Source organism: Gigantopelta aegis, chromosome 2, assembly GCF_016097555.1.
Source record: "Gigantopelta aegis isolate Gae_Host chromosome 2, Gae_host_genome, whole genome shotgun sequence".
Taxonomy (NCBI): Eukaryota; Metazoa; Mollusca; class Gastropoda; order Neomphalida; family Peltospiridae; genus Gigantopelta; species Gigantopelta aegis.
In genome coordinates this window covers 36,561,626-36,588,651 of record NC_054700.1, presented here as the reverse complement: position 1 = coordinate 36,588,651, position 27,026 = coordinate 36,561,626, and the positions used below count along the sequence as shown (strand labels likewise).

The 27,026-nt window shown below is 41.1% G+C and overlaps 1 protein-coding gene and 1 long non-coding RNA gene across 2 annotated transcripts in view; both read right to left on the bottom strand.

Moving 5' to 3' along the window:
* Window positions 1-7,148: 7,148 nt before the first annotated feature.
* LOC121384780 (gonadotropin-releasing hormone II receptor-like) overlaps window positions 7,149-27,026 on the bottom strand; it is a 138,072-nt gene continuing 118,194 nt past the window's right edge. The window contains exons 3-6 of the mRNA XM_041515362.1: window positions 20,225-20,329; window positions 13,423-13,486; window positions 10,335-10,423; window positions 7,149-9,637 (exon numbers count right to left, since the gene is read on the bottom strand). Of these exons, the coding sequence (XP_041371296.1) occupies window positions 9,513-9,637; window positions 10,335-10,423; window positions 13,423-13,486; window positions 20,225-20,329 (383 nt within the window). The 3' untranslated portion in view covers window positions 7,149-9,512. The remainder of the gene's footprint in view (window positions 9,638-10,334; window positions 10,424-13,422; window positions 13,487-20,224; window positions 20,330-27,026) is intronic.
* On the bottom strand, window positions 22,533-24,179 carry LOC121384790. The gene is made up of 2 exons (XR_005959440.1): window positions 23,630-24,179; window positions 22,533-22,667 (listed from the first exon to the last, which is right to left on the bottom strand). It is a non-coding gene; the product is annotated as an uncharacterized LOC121384790 (long non-coding RNA).

Below are 27,026 nucleotides of genomic sequence, written 5' to 3'. Positions count from 1 at the left end.
TCTGTTCGCAAACAATCGGCCAGATAACTGAGCGATATGCTTAGAGGCTTTTGGCGCAGCCTCGAGTATCCAAACAGCCTTTCGCCATCGCGGGAAGGCTCTCGACAGCCTTATCCAAGCCAAATAGGAACGTACCTAAATGGTTATTAACCTGGAACAACGACTTAGCCGGCCGTTCGAACGATTCCAGATCCGCGATTGACAATGACACATGCAGCGATGGGGAACATGCGGCGATGGGGAACAAGCGGCGATGGGGAACAAGCGGCTCGGACACTAGCGGGAACGACCGCCGGATGTCGGCACGAAAAATACGCGCTCCCGTTAAGATTTTCCCCGTAGGCAGTGCTGTTGGGTACTCATCAACACCCACTACCAGGATACGATCACTGCCAGTGATCAACACATCAATGTCACAAAGTGAACTGTGCGCCTCCTGTGCAAGTGGTAAACCCGACTCCTCACGAGGAGTGACCAAATTCAAAGAACGGTTCCCGAAGGAGACACCCTTGAATGTAGGCTGGGCCTCAACCTGAGGTATAGCGTCCCCGCATACCTGTCGGACCTGGTCCCTGACAAAAGCCAGAACCGCCGGATAATCGCACTCCTCCTCTGAGAGAGAGCTGGGACAGCGACAGAATCCGGTCCAACCGACGCTTCCTCTGAAGCCAGGTCACTGTCCATTGGATCCCGAAGATCTACATGGACTCCTTCCCCTAATCGAGACGCCCCTGGGGCAGCGTCTCGCGAGACGGAAACAACAGGAACCGAACGACAATCCCTAACTGCATCGTCAAACTGCTGTCGAGACGCAGTTTCTCCTGGTTTGGGCGAAAAACCGGGGGGGGGGGGGGGGGGGGGGGAGGAATGGGAGCCGCACCCGACGGTCCCGTCTGCGAAAGCAATGATCCCAACTGAGGCGAAGCGTTCAAAAATTCCACAAAACTGCGAAACAACGTTTCCTGAAAGCCTAACGGTCGTTCCTGCGCCAAGTGCGGAACGGTCGGAGTTTGCGGCCACAGAGTACTCCCAGCCGAGGGGTATCTACGCGAACCTCGTCCTCTATCGAGTAAAGTCGAAGAGGTAGGGACCAAAGACGGTGCAAACTGTGAGGAGATGTCGTTGCTACCGAAGTCACCGGAACCTTGGGGTAAACATATGCAAACGGAGGACCCAAACGGGACGAGTCCTCCACCCAACGGTAAACATCGGTCGGGATGCCATCAGAGACGGATCCCGGCATCGGAACAACTGGCTCAGTTCGAAGCAAACTGGCAGAACTCTCCTCGGGCCTTGAGAATGCTGAGGTGCCGAAGCGACTGTCAGCAATCGAAGGCAAAGTCGGGGCCACCTGTTCTGCGGACGAAGCAGTGGACCTATGCACAACGGAGTGCATGTGCTCGGTAACCGATGAAGTCATCAAAACCGGTGCCGCGACGACTCCACCCTGCCCCCCTTCTGTTTGTAAAGGTAACCGTAACGACGATGGCGACGCCCGCGACGATGCCACACAAACAGAAGAAGGCGCCGTCACTAACGAAGACGGCTCACTTACCACGGTCACAATAGGAGCCCGGGGGGGGGGGGGGCGCTCCCGAAGTATCGGTATCGGTAACCCTTGTGCTTCCCCCCTTTCCGGACACTTTTCGATGTGTCTACAGACTTTTGGGACCTACCCACTAAGTCCGACTTGCCGACTACTGCCGAAGCAGACGACAAGATTTTGCTGGTACCCGAAACCTGAGTCTGCGAACCGAACCGAACCCACTGGTCAGGAGATCACGTGGCGCAGATCTCACACTGACGGTCTTGAGAACAAGACCGACAGTCCGGACACAACACGTGTGTGTCTTTACGTCGTAAAGGAAATTGACAACCATTTCGCGCACAAACTTTCCGTGCGCTAGCTGTCAACGAACTCGCGTCGGACATGGTAAATTCAACACAGAATTCCCTACTACCAAACGTATGTCAAGTTCAACCGAAAAACAAACACAAAATTACAAGTAAAGAAAACTTTTTGCCAAAGCTTAACAGGTGTTAACAGGTGGACTGCAGAATTGAGAATGAAGTTACAGGTAGCCCGTGCAAGGATAGCATTGCGCATATCCGGCAAGGGAGAGAATTCTACAGTGTGTAGGTATGACTCAGGTTGAATAGCATTTTTGTTGTGCTAGCACAGTAAGTTGAATAAGACTATAATGGACCATTGCCATAATTCAATAATTTTTTTACAAAATGTCATTAATAAATGGAGTATGGTGGTTATGAAGATGGTTGAATAAAGTACATTTAGGGACAAAACAAATTATTGTTGTTCAGGTAATACTTTGTTAGACCATTAAAGGGACATTCCCGACTTTGCAGCAATTTTTAAGATGTTATCGACCAACAGATACTTTTTAACGATTGTAATTACACATCAAACATATATTTCTGCATAAAATATTAGTGGCTGTATATTAAACGTGTTTCTGATCGTTCTAATATTTCTACTAGGTTAAATTTCATCTTGTTTCCTAAAATAATATTTTTTCGTTAGTACGAAATTATTTCAAGACAAAATCCAGTTTGGGCTTCTTACAAATATTGAGATGACAAGAAACACATTGAATATACAGACACTGATATTCTAAACAAGAAAATATATTTAACATGTAAGTTTAATCGCAGAAATATTTTATTAGTCGGAAATATCTTACAATGCAACAAACTCAGGAATGTCCCTTTAAATAGGTCAGTGGTCTGTGACAATATGCCTTTAACGTTGCAGTATCACAGTTACAGATTTTATATTTCACTATTTTAACATTTATTGTTGATAGATAACTACTAATTAATTCTTGCTTAAATAACTCGGGAATATGGAACTTGAGATGCGCATGTGCGCCGAGTCACGTTTATCACGATTGCATTGCTATCTTACAAATGTTGTTTGCTTACTTAATATGTTAAGGCATTGTTGGCCGTCAGAGACAAATGCGTTTCACCCACACCCCAACCCCAAAATACACAAATGCAGATAGACAGACAAAAGAAGAAAAACAACAAAACTACCCGCACCCCGTAAAAAAGCACACACAGACACATATACCCAAAAAAATCAACAACAACAAACAAAAACAAAACAACCCCCACGCCAGAAAACCCGTTGGCAGCATCCGCTTGGCATAACGTTGCAAAATGTTCGCTTCAACTGAACGTGTCCGATTCAAACCAATTGTCCTTTTTTCTTTTTAATATTAAATTGAATTATTTAATTGTAATTTGTTATGTCATAAACTTTAAGTTATACTGTTTATATTTCACAGAAAAAGTTAAAAAATAATTTTGGCTGAAAGCCGTCTTTATGCTATTTGAGACTACATCTTTAACTAGATGGATGTTCCGTTCCAACCAGTATAAACAACTGGTACGTACCCTCCTGCCTATAGGACAGCGTATATAAAAGAGCCTTGCTGCTCTGTCGGTAGAAGTGTAATGAATTTCGCACTCAAGTATGAAACGAAATCATGCCACTTGAAATTTTACCCGGGTCCAGCTACCCCTTTCAGTTGTAGACCTCAATGTCATTAACACTAAATAGGCGGCCTTGACATACCACGTCTAAATACTAGTATCAGACAGACTACATAACAATAGAACAGATTATATATTTATTCAAGGAGGTCAACACAGAACACAGTTCTCAACATTTCGCAATACGAAGACAATTGCCATTTAAATTTTAATAGTTATTTACAAATAAATCTAAGTTCCCTTTTAATTAACACCTCCCCATCACAACAACGTTCACCAATACTAAATGAGATTGAGATATCCGCTAGCTCTTCTCAAAATACGGAAAAACAACTCCCTATTATAGTCTAACGGCACCCTTTTCGTTAGCTCCGTTTTGCTTATTCGGAAAGCGTTTCTTCAACAAGTCAAACCCCGAATCCTACTTCCTATTATAGTCTAACGGCACCCTTTTCGTTAGCTCCGTTTTGCTAATTCGGAAAACAGATTCCTTGACACGCTGCCCTAGACGGATAAACTCCCAACCCACTCAAAATGTGCTAGCGTCATCGTTGGGAAAGGAATTTCCTTTAGCCAAATACAACCATTTAATTAATTAATCTCTTCCCCACCCATAATAATATTTAAATACATTCTAATGATTTGGAAGCAAGCACAAATTCAATCAAAAAAACATCCTGCAGAACAAAACAAGACTTACTTGTTTGAAACCCAAAAACCAAGTAAAGGATAATGCCTCGGCCATATCTGCACAGACTTTCATAACCCTTAAACCCGATTGGTCAGATAATAACGAAGCCCGTAACCTACCGACAACCCCCGAGTAATTTTCCACCACAATATAAATTAGACTGGTCTCATACCATACTTTATAACATGCACAACGTAACGTTCCTGGCATTCCCTTATTAATAAGGTTAATATTAGAGATTAATATAATTAATAAGAAGAAGAATAACAAGAAGAACCAAATAAAAATAATAACCAAGGAAATATGAAATGATAGATCGACAGAAAACCAGGAACGCTACAGAAGTAGCCTAAGTGTTGGAATGTGGCGGGTTTCCTCTCTTTCTGGACAAAATGTCGAATTAGACTAACATGAGGTAGGACGTAGCCCAGTGGTAAAGCGCTTGCCTGATGCGCGGTTGGTCTAGGATCGATCCCCGTCGGCGGCCCATTGAGCTATTTCTCTTTCCAGCCAGTACACCACGACTGGTATATGAAAGGCCGTGGTATGTACTATTCTGTCTGTGCTTATAAAAGATCCCTTCCTACTAATGAAACAAATGTAGCTGGTTTCCTATCTAAGACGATATGTCAGAACTACCAAATGTTTGACATCCAGTAGCCGATGATTAACAAACCAATGTGCTCTAGTGGTGTCGTTAAACAAAACAAACTTTAACTTGTTTTTTTAATTCTATGGCGACTCCTAGATGAAGTTTAATTAGACTTAGGCCTACCATATTATGCTAGACACCAAACAGTCGTAATTAAGTATCTGTTCAGGTGTCGTTAAACAAACATTCCGTTCCTTTGCTCTACTAAGTCACGACCCTCGATGACGCAGTGGTTAAGCCATCGGCTTTACGGCTAGTAGGTTCTGAGTTCGTTATCCCGTATCGGCTCCAACTCAAAGCCACCGGCCTCGGTGGCGTCGTGGTTAGGCCATCGGTCTACAGGCTGGCAGGTACTGGGTTCGGATCCTAGTCGAGACATGGGATTTTTAATCCAGATACCGACTCCAAACCCTGAGTGAGTGCTCCGCAAGGCTCAATGGGTAGGTGTAGACCACTTGTACTGACCAGTGATCCATAACTGGTTCAACAAAGGCCATGGTTTGTGCTATCCTGCCTGTGGGAAGCGCAAATAAAAGATCCCTTGCTGCCTGTCGTAAAAGAGTAGTATATGTGGCAACAGCGGGTTTCCTCTAAAAAAAACAGTGTCAGAATGATCATATGTTTGACGTCCAATAGCCGATAAGATAAAAAAAAATCAATGTGCTCTAGTGGCGTCGTTAAATAAAACAAACTTTACTTTTTTTTACAAACTCAAAGACAGGGCACGGCTCATCGAGGAAGTGCGAATCCATTACATGGACTTCTCTTTTGTTCAGTCCCACAATTCACCACGCTGTTTATCAGCGGCATTTGTTTTTTGGGTTTTTTCCGTTATTTAACTTAAAAGTGCGTTTTAATTAAAACCCCCACTAAAAAACAGAATTTCTTCCCGCCAAATTCTTTCTCCCTATTGGCTGCTATTTCAGACCGTGGCTAGTATCGTATTCCGCTTGAAACGTGCAGGCGAGCAGTCGACTGAGGTGTCAGGTTACTTAATGTACTATTTCGGCGATCTCATCATACATTTTTAACCAACAGTATCACATACTTAATAATAACATTGGTTATTGAATACTATTAAAGGGACATACCCTAGTTTCAGCCCATGAAAATGCACACTAAGTTTAGTTAATCTACAAACCTGTAAGACATTTGGATAAAGTTACAATTGAGTGATACATGAGTTTGTGACTTTAAAATGGTGAAATATCCTCTAAAAATAGACTAAAACTCGACTCCTTAACTGCTACTTCTCAGACGCACGCGCGTTTTTAAACATATGAGAAATGCATTTTGTGATATTAAAAACACAAGGATCACCAAAAACACTTCGAATGTACGGAAATGGATAATGTAAAACATAAAATCTAATAACGTATGATTTCAGTTATCAAAAACGGCTCTAATTGTCAAAAATATGCCTTAGTGTTTAAAAACTAGGGTATGTCCCTTTAATACCCACCTTTCCTTACAATAATAATCGTTAATTCTGTTGGAGCCTAAGACGTGTCCAGCATATTCTCCTAATTTGGTGCCAATCGAACATGCAGATGATAATTTTGAACTCCATTTCAGATGAGCCGAACAATCCCCGGAGACTCGTGTTAGACAATTAGGTAAATATCTTATGAAGACCATATGCATGTCGCCAGAGATAAATGAATTATCTCTCAGGAAGAGTTGGCCTCTACTGATATTGTTATACATTGTATTGTTTACTACACATGCTTACGACAAGCACATAAATACATAACTATCAAAAGGAAATTATATGTGGTATGTGCTATCCTCTGTATTCACTGGGGCAACCGTGAACTTGTCGTTTTTTTATGAAGTTATCGATGTATGCAACTCTGTAGGACCATCAAGTTCTGAATTGGGGTAGGCAGGTACTCTATATTTTATTCAGACTGAAACGCAAGCAATGTCATTTCTCCTGTCAACACCACAACTGGTCAAAGGCCGTGGTATGTACATTCCTGTCTGTGGGAAAGTGCATACAAAAGATCCCTCAATGCATCAGGATCAATGTGGTGAGTTTCCTCTAATGGCTACGTGTCAGAATTACCAATTGTTTGACATCCAGTAGCCGATGATCATTAATTAATCAATATGCTCTTGTGGTGTCGTTAAACAAAACAAACATCTTCTCTTACCAAACGTGATAAGTATGAATATCAGAACATACAAAGCTTCTGGAATACCGCTACGGCTGAATCACCCCCAAGACAATGCCAGATTCGTTGCTAACAGCAACCGATGTAAAATGAATACAAAGCCATGGTATTTAACACCAGTAACGTATTTTATTAATCATTTTCTTATAACATTCACAGACATGCTCTGGTCGCAGTAAAACCGTAATGGTTGGTGTTGCACTGCCGTCCGGTACTTGATTCCACGGTGTCCTGTAACAACTTCCTCAATGACTCATCACTGACTCTGGTATCCCATAACTGACTCCATAGTGCCCTATATTTCGATTCCGCGATGGCCAGTAAGTCATTCTGTAGTGACCAGTAGCTGTTTAACAATGTTACTGTATATTACAGGATTCTGTCCGTTTTTGAAAGAGAACATTTTCATAGAAACGAACATCAATAAGTTTTATAGATGTTATCCCGACACCTGTATAATTTTATACAACACAACAATCCAACATATTGCCAATTTTGCCATTTTGGGACCTAATTCACTAAAGCCTCGCAACTTTGCGATCTCGCAGTGCAATGCTAAAAGACTTACAAAGACGATGCTTTGTTGTCTAGCAGAGCCTAAGAGACCTGTGTGAATTAGGCTCCTGGTACGGTTTGTTTTTTGACAAGTGTATTTAATGGCCGCTTTCATGCTTCCAACGTATTGTCAACACGACTGTTAATAACAACAAAATAATAAGTCCATTACAATCCCCTGTAAGCCATTTTATTACTAGTAGATGTTAATAGCAGACGTTCATAGCAGACATCCACAGCAGACATTCAGAAATGTTCAAAGCACACGTTATATGACAGGGCCGTACCCTGACCAAAATCCATGGGGGGGCACTAAATTTTATAAATAATTTTTAACATACTATAAAGATTAAACATTTCTATGCTATTACTGGAGATATATATATAAAAAAAAAAGGACAAGATTCTCGGGGGGGGGGGGGGCAGCTGCCCCCCCTGCCCCCCCGGAGGGTACGGCCCTGTATGATACATTCATAGATGTTCATAGGAGGCGTTCATAAGATACAGTTATAGATATCCATGCATGCGTTCATAGACGTTAATAGGAGACGTTAATAGAGACGTTCACAGCAGACGTTCCGTAATATTCATAGCACACATTCATATGATACATTCATGGATGTTCATAGACGTTCACAGATACATTTATATATATATATTCATATAGGCGTTCATAGAAGGCATTTATTAACGTTCACAGGACTCTTTCATGACAGAAGTCCATACCACATGTTCATATGGAACGTTCATAGGAGACATATTAGACACAAACAACAAACGAATATTTCCCTGAAGTGTTACGGAGTCTTCCTAAATGTATCGTATCTAGAAGATGTTTGTTGTTTTAAACTCTTCTGATATCACTGGCTCAATTTCCTTCGCAACCAGAGCTGCACAGCTGATATATCGAATGTCGAGTTTTGTCAGTCTGTTGGAACACAAGCTCCGATGTATTGGGATTTAAAGATTTTTCTCTGACAATCACAACCACGACGAGTTTACAACACATTGCTGAGGTGTCGTTATTCAAGTATTCCCTTCCTCCAATATCAATGCGAGTTCGTATATTTAAAATGTTATTAAAAGAGTTCCATAGTAAAATGTCCGGAATTTCAGTTTTAGGAATTCGATTTGTTCACAAAACGAAAGTGAAAATACGCGACCCTGAAGTGTGACGTACGCTATTGTCAAATGTTTGTCTTCTTCTGAGAATGTTCATGAAAATAAATTTCCTAAACTGAAAACAAAACTCAACAAGACCAGATAACATCTGAATGAATCACAGCCTTGGCCTACGAAAGTTTGCGAACTCAAATGTTGAGCAATTTCCGACGACAAACATCTGTTGAGATGATCATTATTGAGTAGTTCGCATCCATTGTCAAACATTCAAACCATGGTACGTTTGACAAATGTTTTAAATGCGTTTTTGGCATGTGGTATATACGTTTTACATATGTTTGAAATACGTTTTACACACATTGTAGGTACGTTTTACACAAGTTGTAAGTACGTTTTACACACGTTGTAGATACGTGTTACACATTTTGTAAGTACGTTTCACACATTTTGTAAGTACGTTTTACACATTTTGTAAGTACGTTGTACACAGTTTGTAAAGTCGTTTTACACATGTAAAGTCGTTTTACACATATCTTAAGTACATTTTACACATATCTTAAGTACGTTTTACACATATCTTAAATACAGTTTACACATAACTTAAGTACCGTACGTTTTACACACGTACATTTTGCGCAGATTACAAGTACATTTAATGCGTCTTTACGTAATACGTATTTAACTCATTTTTAAAAGTTAAAAATCGCGAACAGTTGCCAGAATGTTTTGTTTATGGAATGATCCAAAAGTATCGTTTGCGCGTCTCACGTTAATAATACGCTTGTGTCCACGACTGTCATATAAACACTTCGTTTGGCCTCTGTGGTGTGTTTCTTGAAGACACGCCGATCCCAGTCAGCTTTGACTTGAACATGTCCGTCCATTTTTTGGCTTCTCGTCGGAATGTGGTGGTGAACATACCTGTCAGGCAAAAAAAAAAAAGAACAAGAACGTGATGACGTCATGACAACAAAAACACTCTTTTTTTTCCTAAACCTTTATTACCCCCAGATCACTGTTAATGTCAAGGTTGGGGTGCCTTGAATCATCGTCTTACAATATACAACAATAATACAATTATAACATGATTATGTGTACCTGTATAACGGTATGGTAAAGGTTTTATATTTCATATTATGTATATAAACAATATGTGAAATGTATGGGAGTTATATTCATTACATTTCTTATCATATACTGCACAACAAAAACACTTTTATAGACAAATGTACAACACTCGATATGGTTTATAGCTACCAAAACTATGTAATAATTTATAAACAAAAATTACTTCTACTCCTTAATGTTTGTGCGTGCGTGCGCGCGCGTGCGTGTGCATGTAAACGGAGCTGAAACAGGCCCGTGGGAAGCGTGTGGGTTTGGGGAGGGGAGGGGCGCGTTGAGGACTGATATGTACGGTTTGTTTTTCTTTCTACTTCTGGCTTGAACCCCCCCCCCCCTCCCACCCCCCACCCCAATGAATGTGCACAGTTAAGTTAAAATTTACACGTTACAGATAAATCAGTTTCGGTAGTGTTAATTTCATTGGATACCTGGGGGTATCGCTGTATTACACCACATTGCTCAGAAAGTGTTATATTGTGTAAGACACACTCACCATACACCACTGGATCGATGCATGCGTTGGACACGGCAAACAGGAAAAGGCCTCGTTGAACTTTCGGATTTATTTTCTTGGCAGCTTCCCTGCGCAAAACAAGAGCAAAGGATTATCAGCTAAACTCAAATTAGCCAGATATAGACGGAAATCTACGGTAAAACATATGGCAGAAATAGGACAGCAGAGTACCGCTATGTCGGGGTGGGGGTTGGTGTGTGTGTGGGGTGGTGTGTGTGTGGGTGGGGGGATGGCGTAGGGGTGGGGTGGAGTGTGGCTGCTGAGACAAAATTAGTCACAAAAGAAAAAACACGCAATGCAGATTCACAAATTTAGCGTAAGGGTTATTTATAAAAATATTAGTTAAATTTGTTTGAGTAACATATAACGTATTTCTCCTGTTGACCTGTTTAGGTTCAAGGCACTGGTATGGTAACGTAACGTATCCTCCCCTGTATTCTTGTTTAGGTTCAGGGCACTGGTATGGTAATGTAACGTATCTTCCCCTGTTGACCTCTTTGTGTTCAGGGCATTGGTATTAGTAACGTATTTTTTCCTACTTTGGAGACTCGTCTGCTATTCTAGATCTACTGTTATCATCAGACAACAGCAAGAGTTCTCATATTTCTACTGTATATAGAAATATGTGTGTGGTGGGGGGTGAGTGGTGATGAGCTGAATCCCAGTTGTTAATCATAAGACTTCATCGTTGTATATGACCGGTCTCGGTGGCGTCGTGGTTAGGCCATCGGTCTACAGGCTGTTAGGTACTGGGTTCGGATCCCAGTCGAGGCATGGGATTTTTAATCCAGATACCGACTCCAAACCCTGAGTGAGTGCTCCGCAAGGCTCAATGGGTAGGTGTAAACCACTTGCACCGACCAGCGATCCATAACTGGTTAAACAAAGATCCCTTGCTGCTAATCGGAAAGAGTAGCCCATGTAGTGGCGACAGCGGGTTTCCTCTCAAAATCTGTGTGGTCCTTAACCATGTGTCTGACGCCATATAACCGTAAATAAAATGTGTTGAGTGCGTCGTTAAATAAAACATTTCTTTCTTTTTCATCGTTGTATGGGGCGGAACGTAGCCCAGTGGTAAAACGCTCGCTTGATGCGCGGTCGGTTTAGGATCGATCCCCGTTGGTGGGCCCCATTGGGCTATTTCTCATTCCAGCCAGTGCTCCACAACTGGTGTAACGCAGGCCGAGGTATGTACTATCTTGTCTGTGGGATTGTGCATATAAAAGATCCCTTGCTGCTAATAAAAAAAAGAGTAGCCCATTCAGTGGCGACAGCGGGTTTCCTCTCTATATAGCTGTGTAGTCCTTAACCATATGTCCGACGCCATATAACTGTAAATAAAATGTGTTGAGTCCGTCGTTAATTAAAACATTTCATTGCTTCCTTCATCGTTATATTTTTCTTGCCTTGTAAGCTACTTCTCAACATAATGTATCCCCCCCCCTGTCCCCACCACCACAGGGATACACTTAGATACAGTAATACGGTTGTGCTCTATTAGGACGATTTTCGACACTAATGCCAACCAGTTAAATACACCTTGAGGCATATTAAAGCCGCACACCCTAGTTCCATCCAGCGAAAATAAATTATAATTTGGTTAATCTACAAACCTGTAACACACTTAGATCACGTTTTTTATCAAATGGAGTGAAAAAGCAGGTTTTATATCGATAAATACCATGGGAATCCCCATGTCCCAATTGCTTGAAATAATTTTGAAAGTTAGTATTCTGATGTCACCGGTAGAAGCACAACAATGCCTACGTCACGACAAATTTCACAGACTTGGGGTGCGTTCGTTTCACCTCTCCTGGACATGTTCAAACTGTTCTGTACTGGTTGTATCCCCTCTCCAGATATCGTAAGACTTAGCAAAATTATTGGTTTTAAGGGTTTGTAACGTTTTGTATTGAGACACTTACTTGTCTGAACTTTATTGTTACTGAAAATGTTCACGAACTGTGAAGAAAAATCTCACAAATGAACAACAACAAATCGGATGTTGATTGCGCGAACCGTGCACGAGAAAACAAACCGAACCAAAAGGATAACGGTCACGTGATATACCAACGTCTGTGACATTAAAAATAGATTGGACCTCGCTTGCTTAACGTTTTTTTCTCGACAACACGTTTTGTGAAAAAATTCAAAAAATGCATTTCGTGGTTTTACAAACATCAGGATTACCAAAAAGCACTTCAGGTGAATGGAAATGTGTATTCTAAATAATAAAATGTAAGTAAAGTACAATTTTATTTGTGAAAAATGGGGTTTAATAGCGAAAAACAACGCCGTAATGGTTAACAAATAAACGTAACTAGGGTGTGTCCCTTTAAGTTGGCCAATCGTTTCATAATTGTTGTATGACGTCAACACCCGTGTTCTATTCTCTTTACGTTCACTTGTGTAACAGACGGCGGCCTATTGTGTCCGGAATTCACTGTATCTCCAGTGTTGTACTGTCCTCAGTGACGTAGCTAGGATATTATGTTCTTATTTTTCAGCAGTTTGCACAATTTTAACAAAATGAACTACGATTGTACAATATCAAACATGACGCCGCCATGAAAAGTGCGATTGACTGCAAATTACCAATATGTTTCCAGTTTGGTTTTTCCTAACCTAGCGCACAGTGACAAAACACACAGTTTGGTGTTTTACATCTAGTGTTTATGTTACCGTTTTTTTTTTTTTTTTTTTTTTTAATATTGTTGTTGAAAGTCACTGTGGATGGCAGCCACACAAATTATGGACAGTGCACCACTGAAAAGATAAATTAAATTCTGGATGTAACAGGAATATGTGCAGTGAGGGCGATAGTTCAGGGGTCGAACCCCGCCTTTGTCCCAGGGCTGCTAAAAAAAAAAAAAAAAAAAAAAAATTCTGCTTTAAATATATTGTCCGGGGGAGCATGATCAGAACCTTCTGAAATCTGTAGAACCCACTGCACAATGTTCTGCACCCGCGACGACATAAACGGAATTTAGTATTACGACCAGCACAGAACTAGACAGTAAATATGCTACTCTCTAAACCACCAGTACTAATATTAAAAAGTACCTACTTGTCAAACCACCAGTAAGCGGCCATCACGAAATATGGCGTCCAGCATACGACAAACGCTCCCACTGAAATAAACAAATAAACGTCACGCACATTATTTTATAACTACTTATTTTAATTTGTTGGAATCTCGTTCCAACCAGCACACCACGACTAGAATATCAATGTTTAATGTTTGTGTTTTGTTTTACGACACTACTAGATCACACTGATCTATTAATCATCGGCTACTAGATGTCTTAGAGAGGAAACCCGCTAAAATGTTTCATTAGTAGCAAGGGATCTTTTATATGCATCAACACACAGACAGGATAGCACATACCACGGCTTTGATATATCAGTCGTGATGCACTGGTTGGAACGAGAAATAGCCCAATAGGCCCACCGACGGGGATCGATCCCAGACCTGCCGCGCACATAACAAGCGCTTTACCACTAATCTACGTCCCGCCTCGATTGGAATACCAAAGGTCGTGGTATGTGCTATACCAGCTGTGAGATGATGTATATAAAAGATCCCTTGCTACTAATGAAAACATATCCTCTCTAAGACTATAATATGTCGGTGGATCCTTTCAACTGATTGAGGTTTTACTCGTTCCAACCAGTGCACCACAACTGGTCAAAGGCCGTGGCATGTGCTTTCCTGTCTGTGGAAAAGTGCATATAAAAGATCCTTTGCTGCATTAGAAAAAATGTAGCGGGTTTTTCTCTGATGACTACGAGTCAGAATGATCAAATGTTTGATATCCAACAGCCAATGATTAATAAATCAATGTGCACTAGTAGTGTCGTTAAACAAAACAAAGTAAACTTTTAAAAACAATTGTTAGCATAATGACGTCCCACGGACTATATTTCTTCTTCTAAAGTAAACGGTTAAACATTGCTTCATAGGTTAATGTTTGCTTGCTCAGCTATGTAAACACAATAGTAGTGAAATATCTAAGAATCCATCAGAAGAAGTTGTTTTGTTTAACGACACCACTAGAGCTCATAGATTTATTAATCATCAGTTATTGGATGTCAAATATAGTAAAATTTCGACACAGTAGAGATGAAACCCGCTACATTTTTTCATTAGTAGCAAGGGATCTTTTATATGAACCATCCCACAGACAGGATAGCACATACTACGGCCTTTGATATACCAGTCGTGGTGCACTGGCTGGAGCGAGAAATAGCTCAACAGGTCCATCGACGGGGATCGATCCTAGACCGACCGCGCATCAAGCGAGCGTTTTCAGACTGGGCTACGTCCCGCCCTCAAGAATCCATCAGATTAAAATGAGCTGAGGCATCGTGACACAATATTGTTTTAGTTTTTTTCATTTCCTTAAAGGGACAGACCCTAGTTTCAAGCCGTGAAAATTTACACTAACTTTAATTAATCTACAAACCTATAATACATTTGGATAAAGTTATAATTGAGTGAAACACGAGTCTGTGTGACTTTGAAATGGTGAAATACCCTCTAAAAATAGACTAAAACTCGACCCCATAACTGTTATTTCTCAAACGCACGTGCGTTTTAAAAAATATGAGAAATGCATTTTGCAATATTAAAAACACCAGGATGACCAAAAACATTTTGAATGTACAGAAATTGATAATGTAAACCATAAAATCTAAGTAAAGTATGATTTCAGTTATCAAAAACGGCTATAATAGTAAAAAAATATGCTTAAAAACTAGGGTATGTCCCTTTAAGACCTGCACTCGATCTTGAAACTTTTGGGAATATAAACTCGATCAAACGTCTTCATAAATCGGCAACCGGCAAATAAGTACTGAAATATTGATTTCGCTTTAATGAGACGAAACGAAGGTACGCCGTTTAGCGTTATGGGAATTATTGGGTTTAATTAATTCGCTCGCAATTCACTGCGGAAAATCCTTACTAGAGCTGGATATTTCAGAACAAGAAGCCCAAATACAGCTCAGCCGGTGGCACGAAATTAGCGGACAGAATATCGGTGAACCAATCATCAACCGAGTCTCTGTTTACCGATAGTACCACGCTGACGTTCATGAACGGGTTGATTGGTTCCTAATGTGTCATCTAGTCGTTCAGTTTAACGTGATTAAAAACCAACAACAACAACAACAAGAAAAGAAAAAAACCCCAACAAAAAACAACAAAAAACTAACAAAACCCCCAACAACAACAAAACAACCCCCAAAACCACCCCCACCAAAACAAAAACAAAAACAAACAGAACCCTCCCCCCCCCCCCCCCCCAGCAAAAAACTCCCCAAAACACAGAAGAAAAAACACAACAAAAAAGAAGAAGAATAAAACAAAAACAAACCCATAAACCAAAAAGCAAAAACAAAAGAAACAAAAACAGTCTAGTAAGCATTTGTTCTTCTCTATCTGGTTGACCTCATACTTTGTTTACGCATAATAAGGTTGCACAACTTTATTAATTTTTGCATGCATTCCGATAAAATTGCTGTCAAAATATATTTTGTGAAAAATAGAGCAACGTCAAGAAGGTTACGTGACTTCTATTTTTAGATAGTACAGTCGCTTGGCAACTAACCAGCAAAACCCCCAACACTCTCGAAAAAACCCCCCCCCCCCCTCCAAAAACCCCAAACCAAACACACAAAAAAAAACCTCACAAAAAACCCACACACAAAAACCAACAAACCACCCACATCAATATATATACTCTTCAAAAAAAGAAACGCAAAAGGGTACAAATGGGTTATAACTCCGATTTTATGTTTCCTACCGGTTCATGCTTTGTGAATATAAGGTCATTGCATGTCCCAAACACATTCCCACGGTTACATTCGATAAAACGCAGCTACTGTACAATAAAGTTCCAAAATGTGGAATATTCGCAAAAAACGCAGCCACGTGCAAACCATGTCACCACTGCACGTGCGTTGTCTGCACGTGCAACATGAACACCGACAGTATAAAAGTGCAGGGTGTTCGCTTGCCTGGCCTCTGTATCTGGCCGACAGTTGACAATCCAGGACATGCCACGTCTCAGTGAACCGCAGAGAGAAACAATGCCATCGGCCGACTAGACGCAGGCGAATCCAGAACGGCCGTTGCCAGGGCATTCCATGTGTCCCCAATCATCTTCTCCAGACTGTGGGACCGTTACCAGCAACATGGATCAACACGTGACCTCCCTAGATCCGGTCGACCACGGTCACTACCCCGGGCAGGACCGCTACATCCGGGTACGCCACCTTCGGGAACGATTGACTACTGCCACCTCCACAGCCGCAGCAATACCAGGTTTGCGCAGGATATCCGACCAGACCGTACGGAACCGCCTACGTGAGGTAGGAATTCGTGCCAGACGTCCAGTTCGAGGTGTCATCTTAACACCACAACACCGTCGACTCCGACTGCAGTGGTGCCAGATTCATCGACAATGGCCTCAACTGCGATGGAGACAGGTGTGGTTCAGTGACGAGTCCCGATTTCTGCTCCGACGTCATGATGGAAGATGTCGCGTGTATAGGCGTCGTGGTGAACGTTATGCGGCAAACTGCGTGCAGGAAGTGGACAGATTCGGCGGGGGTAGTGTCATGGTGTGGGCAGCCATCTCACACACTGGCAGAACTGACCTGGTCCACGTGCAGGGCAACCTGAATGCACAGGGCTACATTGACCAGATCCTCCGGCCACACATCGTTCCAGTTATGGCCAACGCCAACGCAGTGTTCCAACATGACAACGCCAGGCCTCACACAGCACGTCTCACAACGGCTTTCCTACAGAACAACAACATTAATGTCCTTCCTTGGCCATCGATATCACCGGATTTGAACCCAATTGAGCATCTATGGGACGAGTTGGACCGACGCCTCCGACAGCGACAACCACAGCCCCAGACCCTGCCCGAGCTGGCAGCAGCCTTGCAGGCCGAGTGGGCCACCATCCCCCGGGACGTCATCCGTACTCTGGTTGCTTCAATGGGCAGGCGGTGCCAGGCAGTTGTCAACACACGCGGAGGCCACACCCGGTATTGACTCCAGATGACCTTGACCTTGGTGGTGTGTCCTATCACTTACTCACAATGGACTAGAGTGAATTGTGAACAATCCTACAACATTTGGTAATTATCGGAATCACCATTCAATAATGAAATCAATTCTCCAAATGTTACGACAATGTGGTTTTGCGTTTCTTCTTTTGAAGAGTATATATACTCAACGAAAATTTAGCAAATATCTTTTATGGCGTCTAAATTTGCCATGGTTGAATAAACTTAAAAGAAAGCCAGGTCCTCCTGTTGTGTTAAGGCAAAGGTTGATGAGTTTAAGTTGTTTGTAAATGGTAAACATTTCAGATGTGAATACTAATTAATAAAAATAGGTAAATTTATAAATGTTATGCCATTTCTTTTAACATTAGCTACACTTTCGTTGTTGAGTATATATTGACCACAAACGTTGTGAGTTATCCACCCTTAACCCAGAGCACCATCTCATTTTGCTGTTCTATAAATGGCAGTATATCACATGCACAGTTGTTATCATTCAGTAATAAACACAGTGCACAGATAACTTGAAACCAATGAGTTATTTAAACTCTACAAAGTTCAACCTACCTGCGATCATCACAGAAATATTCGTAAACGCATTTCAGAATTTCATATTATTATATTATTATTATTAATTAATTTTTTTTTTTTTTTTAATCAGGACCCATTTCCTGAACAGTGCTATAATTATCTGCTACACAACGACGCTGGATGGCATCTTAATAGACAGCGTCCAAGAGGAAGTTATAATCAGGAAAACAGCTGGATATTGTAATTCACAACGACAACAAGTTCACTGCACGCTAATCAGCCAGATCGTTTGACCTTCATACATTTTGTATTCCAACCTTTATTTATATATGTCAGAATATCTGATCTTAAGGGAAAAAGTAAAGTTTGTTTTATTTAACGACGCCACTAGAGCACATTGATTTTTTATCTTATCATCGGCTATTGGACGTCAAACATATGGTCATTGTGACACTGTTTTTTAGAGGAAACCCGCTGTCGCCACATAGGCTACTCTTTTACGATAGGCAGCAAGGGATCTTTTATTTGCGCTTCCCACAGGCAGGATAGCACAAACCATGGCCTTTGTTGAACCAGTTATGGATCACTGGTCGGTGCAAGTGGTTTACACCTGCCCATTGAGCCTTGCGGAGCACTCACTCAGGATTTGGAGTCGGTATCTGGATTAGGATTAAAAATCCCATGCCTCAACTGGGATCCGAACCCAGTACCTACCAGCCTGTAGACCGATGGCCTAACCACGACGCCACCGATGCGATCTTAAGGGAAGGAAATATGTTTAGAGAGGGGACTAAGGAAATAGATGTATGGTCTAACTTCTGAAAAGGACACTTTCAATCAGTTTGGCAATCGTGAAATGAAAATTGTAAACATATTGTTCCGTAAAAAAGAGGTACTTGAATTATTTATTTAGTATTATTTTTATATATGTCTTCTTTGTTTGTTGTTTTTTAGCTGGGGGGGGGGGGGGGGGGGGCAAGTTCATTTGGTCTCCTCCCTTGGATCTTCCCTTAGACCTTCATAGCAGCCTAGCCAAACGAATTGTACAGAAATACGAAAACAATAGAAGTTTTCATGTTTTATCTTTCTAAATAATTTACAGTTCTAGTGTCATATGCGCTCTTAAAAACGAATCCCCGCTTTCCATACGGTTTCTCAAATGATAGAAAGCCTGAGTTAAGAGATCCTAAAAACTGGGAACGTTTCTATTGACATTTTAATATTTTAATCGCTATGTATATTCAGTTTGTAATCCCAAGAATTTCAAATATCCCCGAAGAGATTGGGCTCCAAGATCCACCCAGGGGGCGGGACGTAGCCCAGTGATAAAACGCTCGCTCGATCTGGGATCTATCCCCGTCGGTGGGCCATTGGGCTATTTCTCGTTCCAACCAGTGCACCATGACTGGTATATCAAAGGCCGTGGTATGTACTATCCTGTCTCTGGGATGGTGCATATAAAAAATTCCTTGCTGCTAATCGAAAAGAGTAGCCCAGGAAGTAGCGACAGCGGATTTCCTCTCTCAGTATCTGTGTGGTCCTTAACTATATGTCTGACGCTATATAACCGTAAATAAAATGTGTTGAGTGCGTCGTTAAATAAAACATTTTTTTCCTTTCTTTCCAAGATCGACCCAAGAGTAGATTCTACCATTAAAATATCTTCCCAGGATGCACTGGGTGTATGCTGATGATTAATATCAGTGTATTTGTGTTCCTTGGGCTTGATTAACAGATCAACATTGAGATCAAGATCAAAGTCGAAAGGAATGATTATCAAGCTAAAGTGGACCACACGTCTCGTTGAAGTAAAGTTTGTTTTATTTAACAACGCCGCTAAAGCACATTGATTTTTTATCTTATCATCGGCTATTGGACGTCAAACATATAGTCATTCTGACACTGTTTTTCAGAGGAAACCCGCTGTCGCCACATAGGCTACTCTTTTACGACAGGCAGCAAGGGATCTTTTATTTGCGCTTCCCACAGGTAGGATAGCACAAACCATGGCCTTTGTTGAACCAGTTATGGATCACTGGTCGGTGCAAGTGGTTTACACCTACCCATTAAGCCTTGCGAAGCACTCACTCAGGGTTTGGAGTCCGGTATCTGGATTAAAAATCCCATGCCTCGACTGGGATCCGAACCCAGTACCTACCAGCCTGTAGACCGATGGCTTGCCACGACGCCACCGAGGCCGGTGTCTCGTTGAAGTCTGGAAACTGGTTTCGGTAAAGTCCGGAGGGCAGTACTCACCAATTACGAGCGTCATTTTGAGTGTTCGTATCTTCGCCTTGTCGATGATTGCCGAAGACCCGTGGATAGACCTCTGGAAGCTTCTCAAGTTGGGCGTCTCGTCGCCTGAAATTCACAAATAAAAAATTACATTAACACCTGTCAAACAGAAGCTGATCCGTTACGTGGAGTGGGGGTTGAGTTGTTGGTCTACAATCTCTAGTTATGGGGCACAAACCAGAGTAGAACAAAAAAACCCCAAACAACAACAACAACAACAACAACAAAAAAAACCTCAACCGTACATTTTCCATTCCCGCTTACCAGGTTCCTATTGACCTGTGAAGTAGTGCATACACAAAATCGAATCCCAAAGAAAGAAAAAAGAAAGAAGTGTTTTATTTAATGACGCACTCAACACATTTTATTTACGGTTAAATGGCGTCAAACATATGGTTAAGGACCACACAGATAATGAGAGAGGAAACCCGCTGTCGCCACTTCATGGGCTACTCTTTTCGATTAGCAGAAAATTACATGCACCATCCCACAAACAAGGTAGTACATACCACGGCCTTTGATATACCAGTCGTGGTGCACTGGCTGGAACGAGAAATAGCCCAATGGGCCCACCGATGGGAATCAATCCCAGAGCGACCGCGCATCGAGCGAGCGCTGTACCACTGGGTTACGTCCCGCCCCGTCAAATCCCAAAGACGTCAATAATAACACATTTGGCTGAAACTGGTATAAACAACGCAAATTTTCAAACTACATATACATCATGGATATAAAAAAAACTATAACCCCTTACCCTGAAAATTAATAACAGATAACAGAAAATGGGGTGAGGTGGGATGGGGGTGCGGTGGGAGTAAACATGATGCTAGGTTTAGACATCTTTGCCTACCCTAGTTCCGCATAAAAAAAGGTTATTGCAGCTTTGGTAGTACGGGTCCGTAGGACTGTTTCAAGAACCTGGCATATCGATACTAATTCCAGTCAAATTACAGGAATTTACTGGTCAGATTAAGCAACACTTTACGACAGGACGTCCTGTCACATATCTCACCAATGACAGGCAAGGCAGCATTTTATGCTCTATTTAAATTTGGGTACAACCTTCGAACTTGGACCCCGTGACATTATGTTGTATAGACTGCTACCTGAAGTACTACTTCTGGGAAGGTATTAAGGTTTTCAGTAGGAACAAACAGATGTTCTTAGTACCACACTAGAGCTGGGTTGGTGAATGAGGTAATCAGCCCTCGCTCCTTTCGCCCCCGAATCAATCAAAAAGTAAATTTAAAAACTCCAACCAAACAACAACAAACACTAAATAAATGGTTCCGCCCGAAACGCAGGATGGGATTTTTTATACATATTTTCTCATATCAGACAGAACAGTACATACCACCGCCTTTGGTGTACTAGTAGTGTGGTAGCATGAGTGTCCTAGCTAAATCATTGGTATCTTAATTTATTCTGCAATCACTATATATATTGACAAGATCTGATGACCAGATACATTTTTAATATAAATGTTTGGTTAATGGTTAAGTTATCGGCTTTATCCTGTTCAGGTCGAATGGCGAATGCGGCTTTCCAGAGCCTCGTGGCATTTGCCGTTCTAACCTTTGCATGATAAAGCCTATATCTTAAGACAGTAAGCCAGGTTTTTGATACAGTATCATTTTAGATGACGTTTACTTCAGGAATACAGGTGTCTTAAGATATCGGCTTTATTCTGTTCAGGTCGAATGGCGAATGCTGCTTGTCAGAACCTCGTGGTACTCGCCGTTCTAACCATCACATGATAAAGCCGATATCTTAAAGGGGTACTGGAGCGTACAGGGCTTCATATAAAATGGATTAATAGCCTTACAAAGTATAAGGGAAAAATATATATAAATTAAAAAAATATATATTTATATTTAAAAACGAGCTCAACCGTGTACGAAAGTAAAAAACGGAACTCTTCTTTTTGTAACACTACAACAGTCATGCGTGACGTCACAGGTGAAACAGCCATGTGGGGGAAAACACGTAATGGCCGCATAATGGAAGCTCTTATCATCGATTAAGTTAATTGTTATTACATCTTTGTTCGCGAGAAATCGCGTTTCTATGAATGGAAAATGGTCCTTTGTGCAGCTGTCAACTGTAGTAATGACTCAAGAAGGGTCAAAGGCATTGGGTATTACTCGATACAGGCGAGAGAGGAAAACGTACCAAAGTATATATGGGTACATAATCTTCGGCGAAAGAACTATGTTGTCACAAAACACTCTGTTCTGTTCAATAAAAACAAAACAATAAATGAATGTTGTCTTGTTCATATATTTATTATACCAAATTGAACATCAAAGTGTGCACTTATGACAAATAGTTGCGTAGTAACGTGTGACAACTTCACCAACATAAAAATGCTACACTGAGAAAATCCTGACGATCTCGCCACAGCCTGAAAAAGTGAAATAATAAGAAATGTAAACTTAAAAAATGTTACATTACATGATGAAACAAACCATAAATGTGTACTTTACGTGTATTTATTATAATAAACTGTAAACTTAAAAAGAAAAAACAAAATCGACACGGGGCGAGATCGCCAGGCTCCGTTGGAAATCCTGGCGATCTCGCCCCGGCTTGCAAGTGAAATCGTCAGAAATGTAAACTACCAATGTATTACATTTTACAACAAGAAAATCAAAACATGACTACTGCACATGTATTTACTTAATGAAGTAAACATAAAACAGCTTGTAACTTGAATATTGTTGAGTTATAATGTACTGGCGACTTCGCTAAACAGACATGCAACACGGAAGTAAATATGGCGATCTCGCCACAGCGTGTCCCAACACAAAACTAGTAGTATAAGTGGTATAACCCTGTAGTTTTGGCACAAAAACATGCTGATAATGACAGTAGATATATACTATAATATATGTTGTAATATATGTCTTCTAGCAAGTCTAATATGTATGATAACTTCGCCTAACGATGAAAATAAGTCCTGGCGAAGTCGCCCCGGGCGAGATCGACACGGGGCGAGATCGCCAGGCTCCGGTGTTACAAGGTCAATATAGATGTTTCACAATAAATTAGTATATAAAAATGTATGTAAAGCACATATTTAGTCTTTAAGTAATAAAAGATTACATAAATCGACCACATTTTAATAATTTTTCAAGGAAATGTACCAAAATTTGAATTTAAAACAAAAATGGGGCTAATTCAGTAATTGCTGTTTGGTTTGACCTAAGAAGAAAGGTAAAAGCGTTTTAGAAATAACATTTTTTTTTTTACTATTTTTGTGTGCAAATTTACAAACCAATCGGTTCAGAAATAAATAACTTGTAGTAAATTGTATAGTATGAAAAAGGGCGTTCCCTGTGGTACGGACCATAGTAAGCTACATACCTATTTGGTACTGGTTCTGTGTAGTCATCGCGTCGTATGTCGGCTCTGGCTACGAGGGCTGTCCTGAGCACTTCTGGATACAAACATATAATCGGGAAATCATAATGTTCTAGAATGCACTGCAAGTTGGTGGTTTGCATTTTGTCGCCGATTTGGTCTACTTCTAAACAACAGATACTTTCTTTTACCGTGTCCATTGGTCTGCAGTTGCCACACACAACACCAATCTCGGTTTCCCAATCGCGCAATATTTTCGACATTTTCTTCCAATTCATCGCCTGAAGATAATCCTATGTCGAAGTCCGACTCACTATCATGTTCGGAACGTTCGGGCTCAAACATAAACGGTTGGTAAGCCATTGATCAAAGCGCTAATGTAAACAAATCTATCAAAAAGCACATGGTTTCACATATTGTTTACTGGCTGGCTGTTCACGTGCTACGTCACAGCCAATGCACGCGGCTTTTCGCGTAGTTATTTTATCCATGCGCGTAAAATAGAAACCGTGTTAATATTGTCAATTAATCCTAAACCCGTTAACATATTAAACATTTTTATTGCATCATTCTTCATTTTAGGCTCCATATTTGTTTAATTTGGCATTAGAGCCAGCCTACACCTTTCCTTTAAGACAACAACCAGTTATTCTCTATGTATCATTTCAGATGACGTTTACTTCAGAATACAGGTATATGTGGATGTTGGTTTTTTCAATTTGAAGGCAAGATATCAGTTCAACTCACGTTATAGTACAAGATACTTAGAACGTTCGTGATAGTATATCACTGTTTGTTAAAATTTGACATTAATCGGTACTTGATACATTTTTGTGACTTGCAGTTGGTAATTCAATGTGGCTGTATTTGTAAACGGACGGTCATGAAAAAACAATTAATGGTCTCCATTTCAGTCTGAGAGGAAGTTCGTGCTGGCTTCTCGGATTTGCCGAGATATTATTACTAGTCGTTTTACCAGACCCGCTTTCTGATTTAATGCACAACTTGAAACAATAGAGTGTTCAGGTGGCCAAACGATAGCGGAAAAATAAATTTGACTGGTACCATCGTCTTCTGTCATATCACATTTATCTAACGTTAGGCTCAAAAACCAGTCTAGCCCTCCTGAACATGTCTCTAGTTTCCTTTCGTAACGTTATATTTCTACCTTCTCAACGAAGGAGCGTATCCGGTTCGGAAGGAAGTAGAAACATGCATATATTATAGATCAAATATTTGCGGTGTAAAAGCGTCTGCAGCTGTGACTGCCAGTCAGGCAATCATTCGTTAAATTGTTTATTTGTGTAAATATTATTATTTTAAAAATATTTAATTATATCTGCTATGCAGAATACATTTGAGGTTGAAACCCCTGAAAATGTCATCGCGATTTGCTGCTAGTGAGTGTTGCTAATAAAAACCAAGGCTCAAAATTCATTTTGTGGTGTTTGAAGCAATCTTTGCTTATCTTGAAGCCAAAACTAGATACGTAAAAGCAATTCTAGAACACAGGTATTGGTGTAATAAATTCTGTAGTTGTATAATACAGTAAACTCATAAGTGTACGAGACGGGAGCAGGGTGGGGGAGGCAGTTGGTCCGATAGAGATATTCGGGCGAAAAGTGAAGCCTTTTAACCATGTATTTCCATCATCGTACTCACAAAATTAGTTGTAATCCATGTAAAAATGCGCAGTGATCCGTTTGCAACTCTATATAGCCGTTTGGTTGTAATGCTAATGTGATAAAATGCTGTTATCTAGTCCGAAGGGACGTAGAATGTGTGGTTGTTCTACGTCCGAACCTTGTTTCATACCCTATCGCAGGCCGGACTCGGGATAGGCGTGTTCGAAACCCAAGTAGTATATGGACACGTTAAACTAGTTACTAAGCTAAGCTATATGCCGAAATAGTGCAACAAATGGACCCACAAACCGAAAATGTATAACCTACCGTACTCACTAAATCCTGATTCAAGTACTTGTGTCATTATTAACAAAATAAATCTTCCAACGACAACCGTCAAAAATCCCACGCCATTTTAAATATGCTACATAAAGGGAAGCAACTCGCCGTGTAGACCCCCCCCCCCCCCATCCCCCGCTTGTTTCCGACCATGGTCCAGCTGCTGGTGCTCCCTTGCACCTGCCAGTGCAGGCGGTCCCTCCTCCTTCCCACCCCCACCTTTCCTGTCCTGGACATAGGCGTACGCTACAACAGCTTGCTCTGAATGTGCACGTAAAGCCCTATGACCTGACCTGACCTGCCGTGTAGAAAAGTATTGACATAACGTGCCCCGTGCACTAGCTGTAAGCCAGATTCGAGCATTTTCGGTCATTTCGGACATTTTCGTTTAATTCAGGCAAAACCAGGCTGCCCCCTACAAAAATGGGTGTCCGTAACCTATGAGTAAAATGATAAGCAAAAGCTTCTTGTGAACCCGCAGTAGCCCGAATACTGCGCTTGGACGGTTATAATCGCTATTTTAGCCAGAGATAGCTATATAGCGAAAACACGACATGGTTTTCTACCACGCGGTAGGAAACGATTCCCGCTCTAATACAATAATAACTCTATGTTTGACGTTAAATATAATTACATTGATCATTTTCGAGTTCGCCGATAACTAATGTTTGGCATGCTAATCACTAGTAACCCACTACAGGAAGAAACCTGTCAGCACCTACGTATTAAACCGGAACATTATTGAAAGGGGGTGGTAGGCAGCCATTTCGTGTTTTTGCTATACAGAGTTATCTCTAGATGAGAGAGAGAGAGAGAGAGAGAGAGAGAGAGAGAGAGAGAGAGAGAGAGAGAGAGAGAGAGAGAGAGAGAGAGAGAGAGAGAGAGAGAGAGAGAGAGAGAGAGCGAGCGATCATAGCCATTCATCTGTCCGTCTAGCTCTCGAACGGGAATGAACCTGATTATCAAAAAGCGTATTATGTATTTTAAGCGGCAACTACACTTTGCTTACTGCCAATTTGGAGACTTAAAAACATTGCGTAATTAATTAACTACCACGTGACACCCATTTTCTTCCAGATAGATTAAACATAAAACCCCACAATTGTTATCGGTGGGTTTATTCCCGATTCTGGCATTCCCGAATCTGGCAGTGAGATTATAACACCTCTTAATTGGACACGCCAGTTGTTCCATTTCTGGCAGTTTATTGCTCACCCTTACTAATTGGTGTTCCGTCACCTTAATTGATGGCCCATCACCTTAATGGTACCGTACCATTCTTGTTACTAATCCGCCGTGCATACCTATATCCAAGTATGAGGTCCGCACCTGGTTTTCTGCCGTCCAAAATTTCTCCCTTCGCAGCCATGATCAAACATAACAAACATCATGACTGTACAGTATTTATATAGGTAGTATTTCCTGTCTCCAAATTT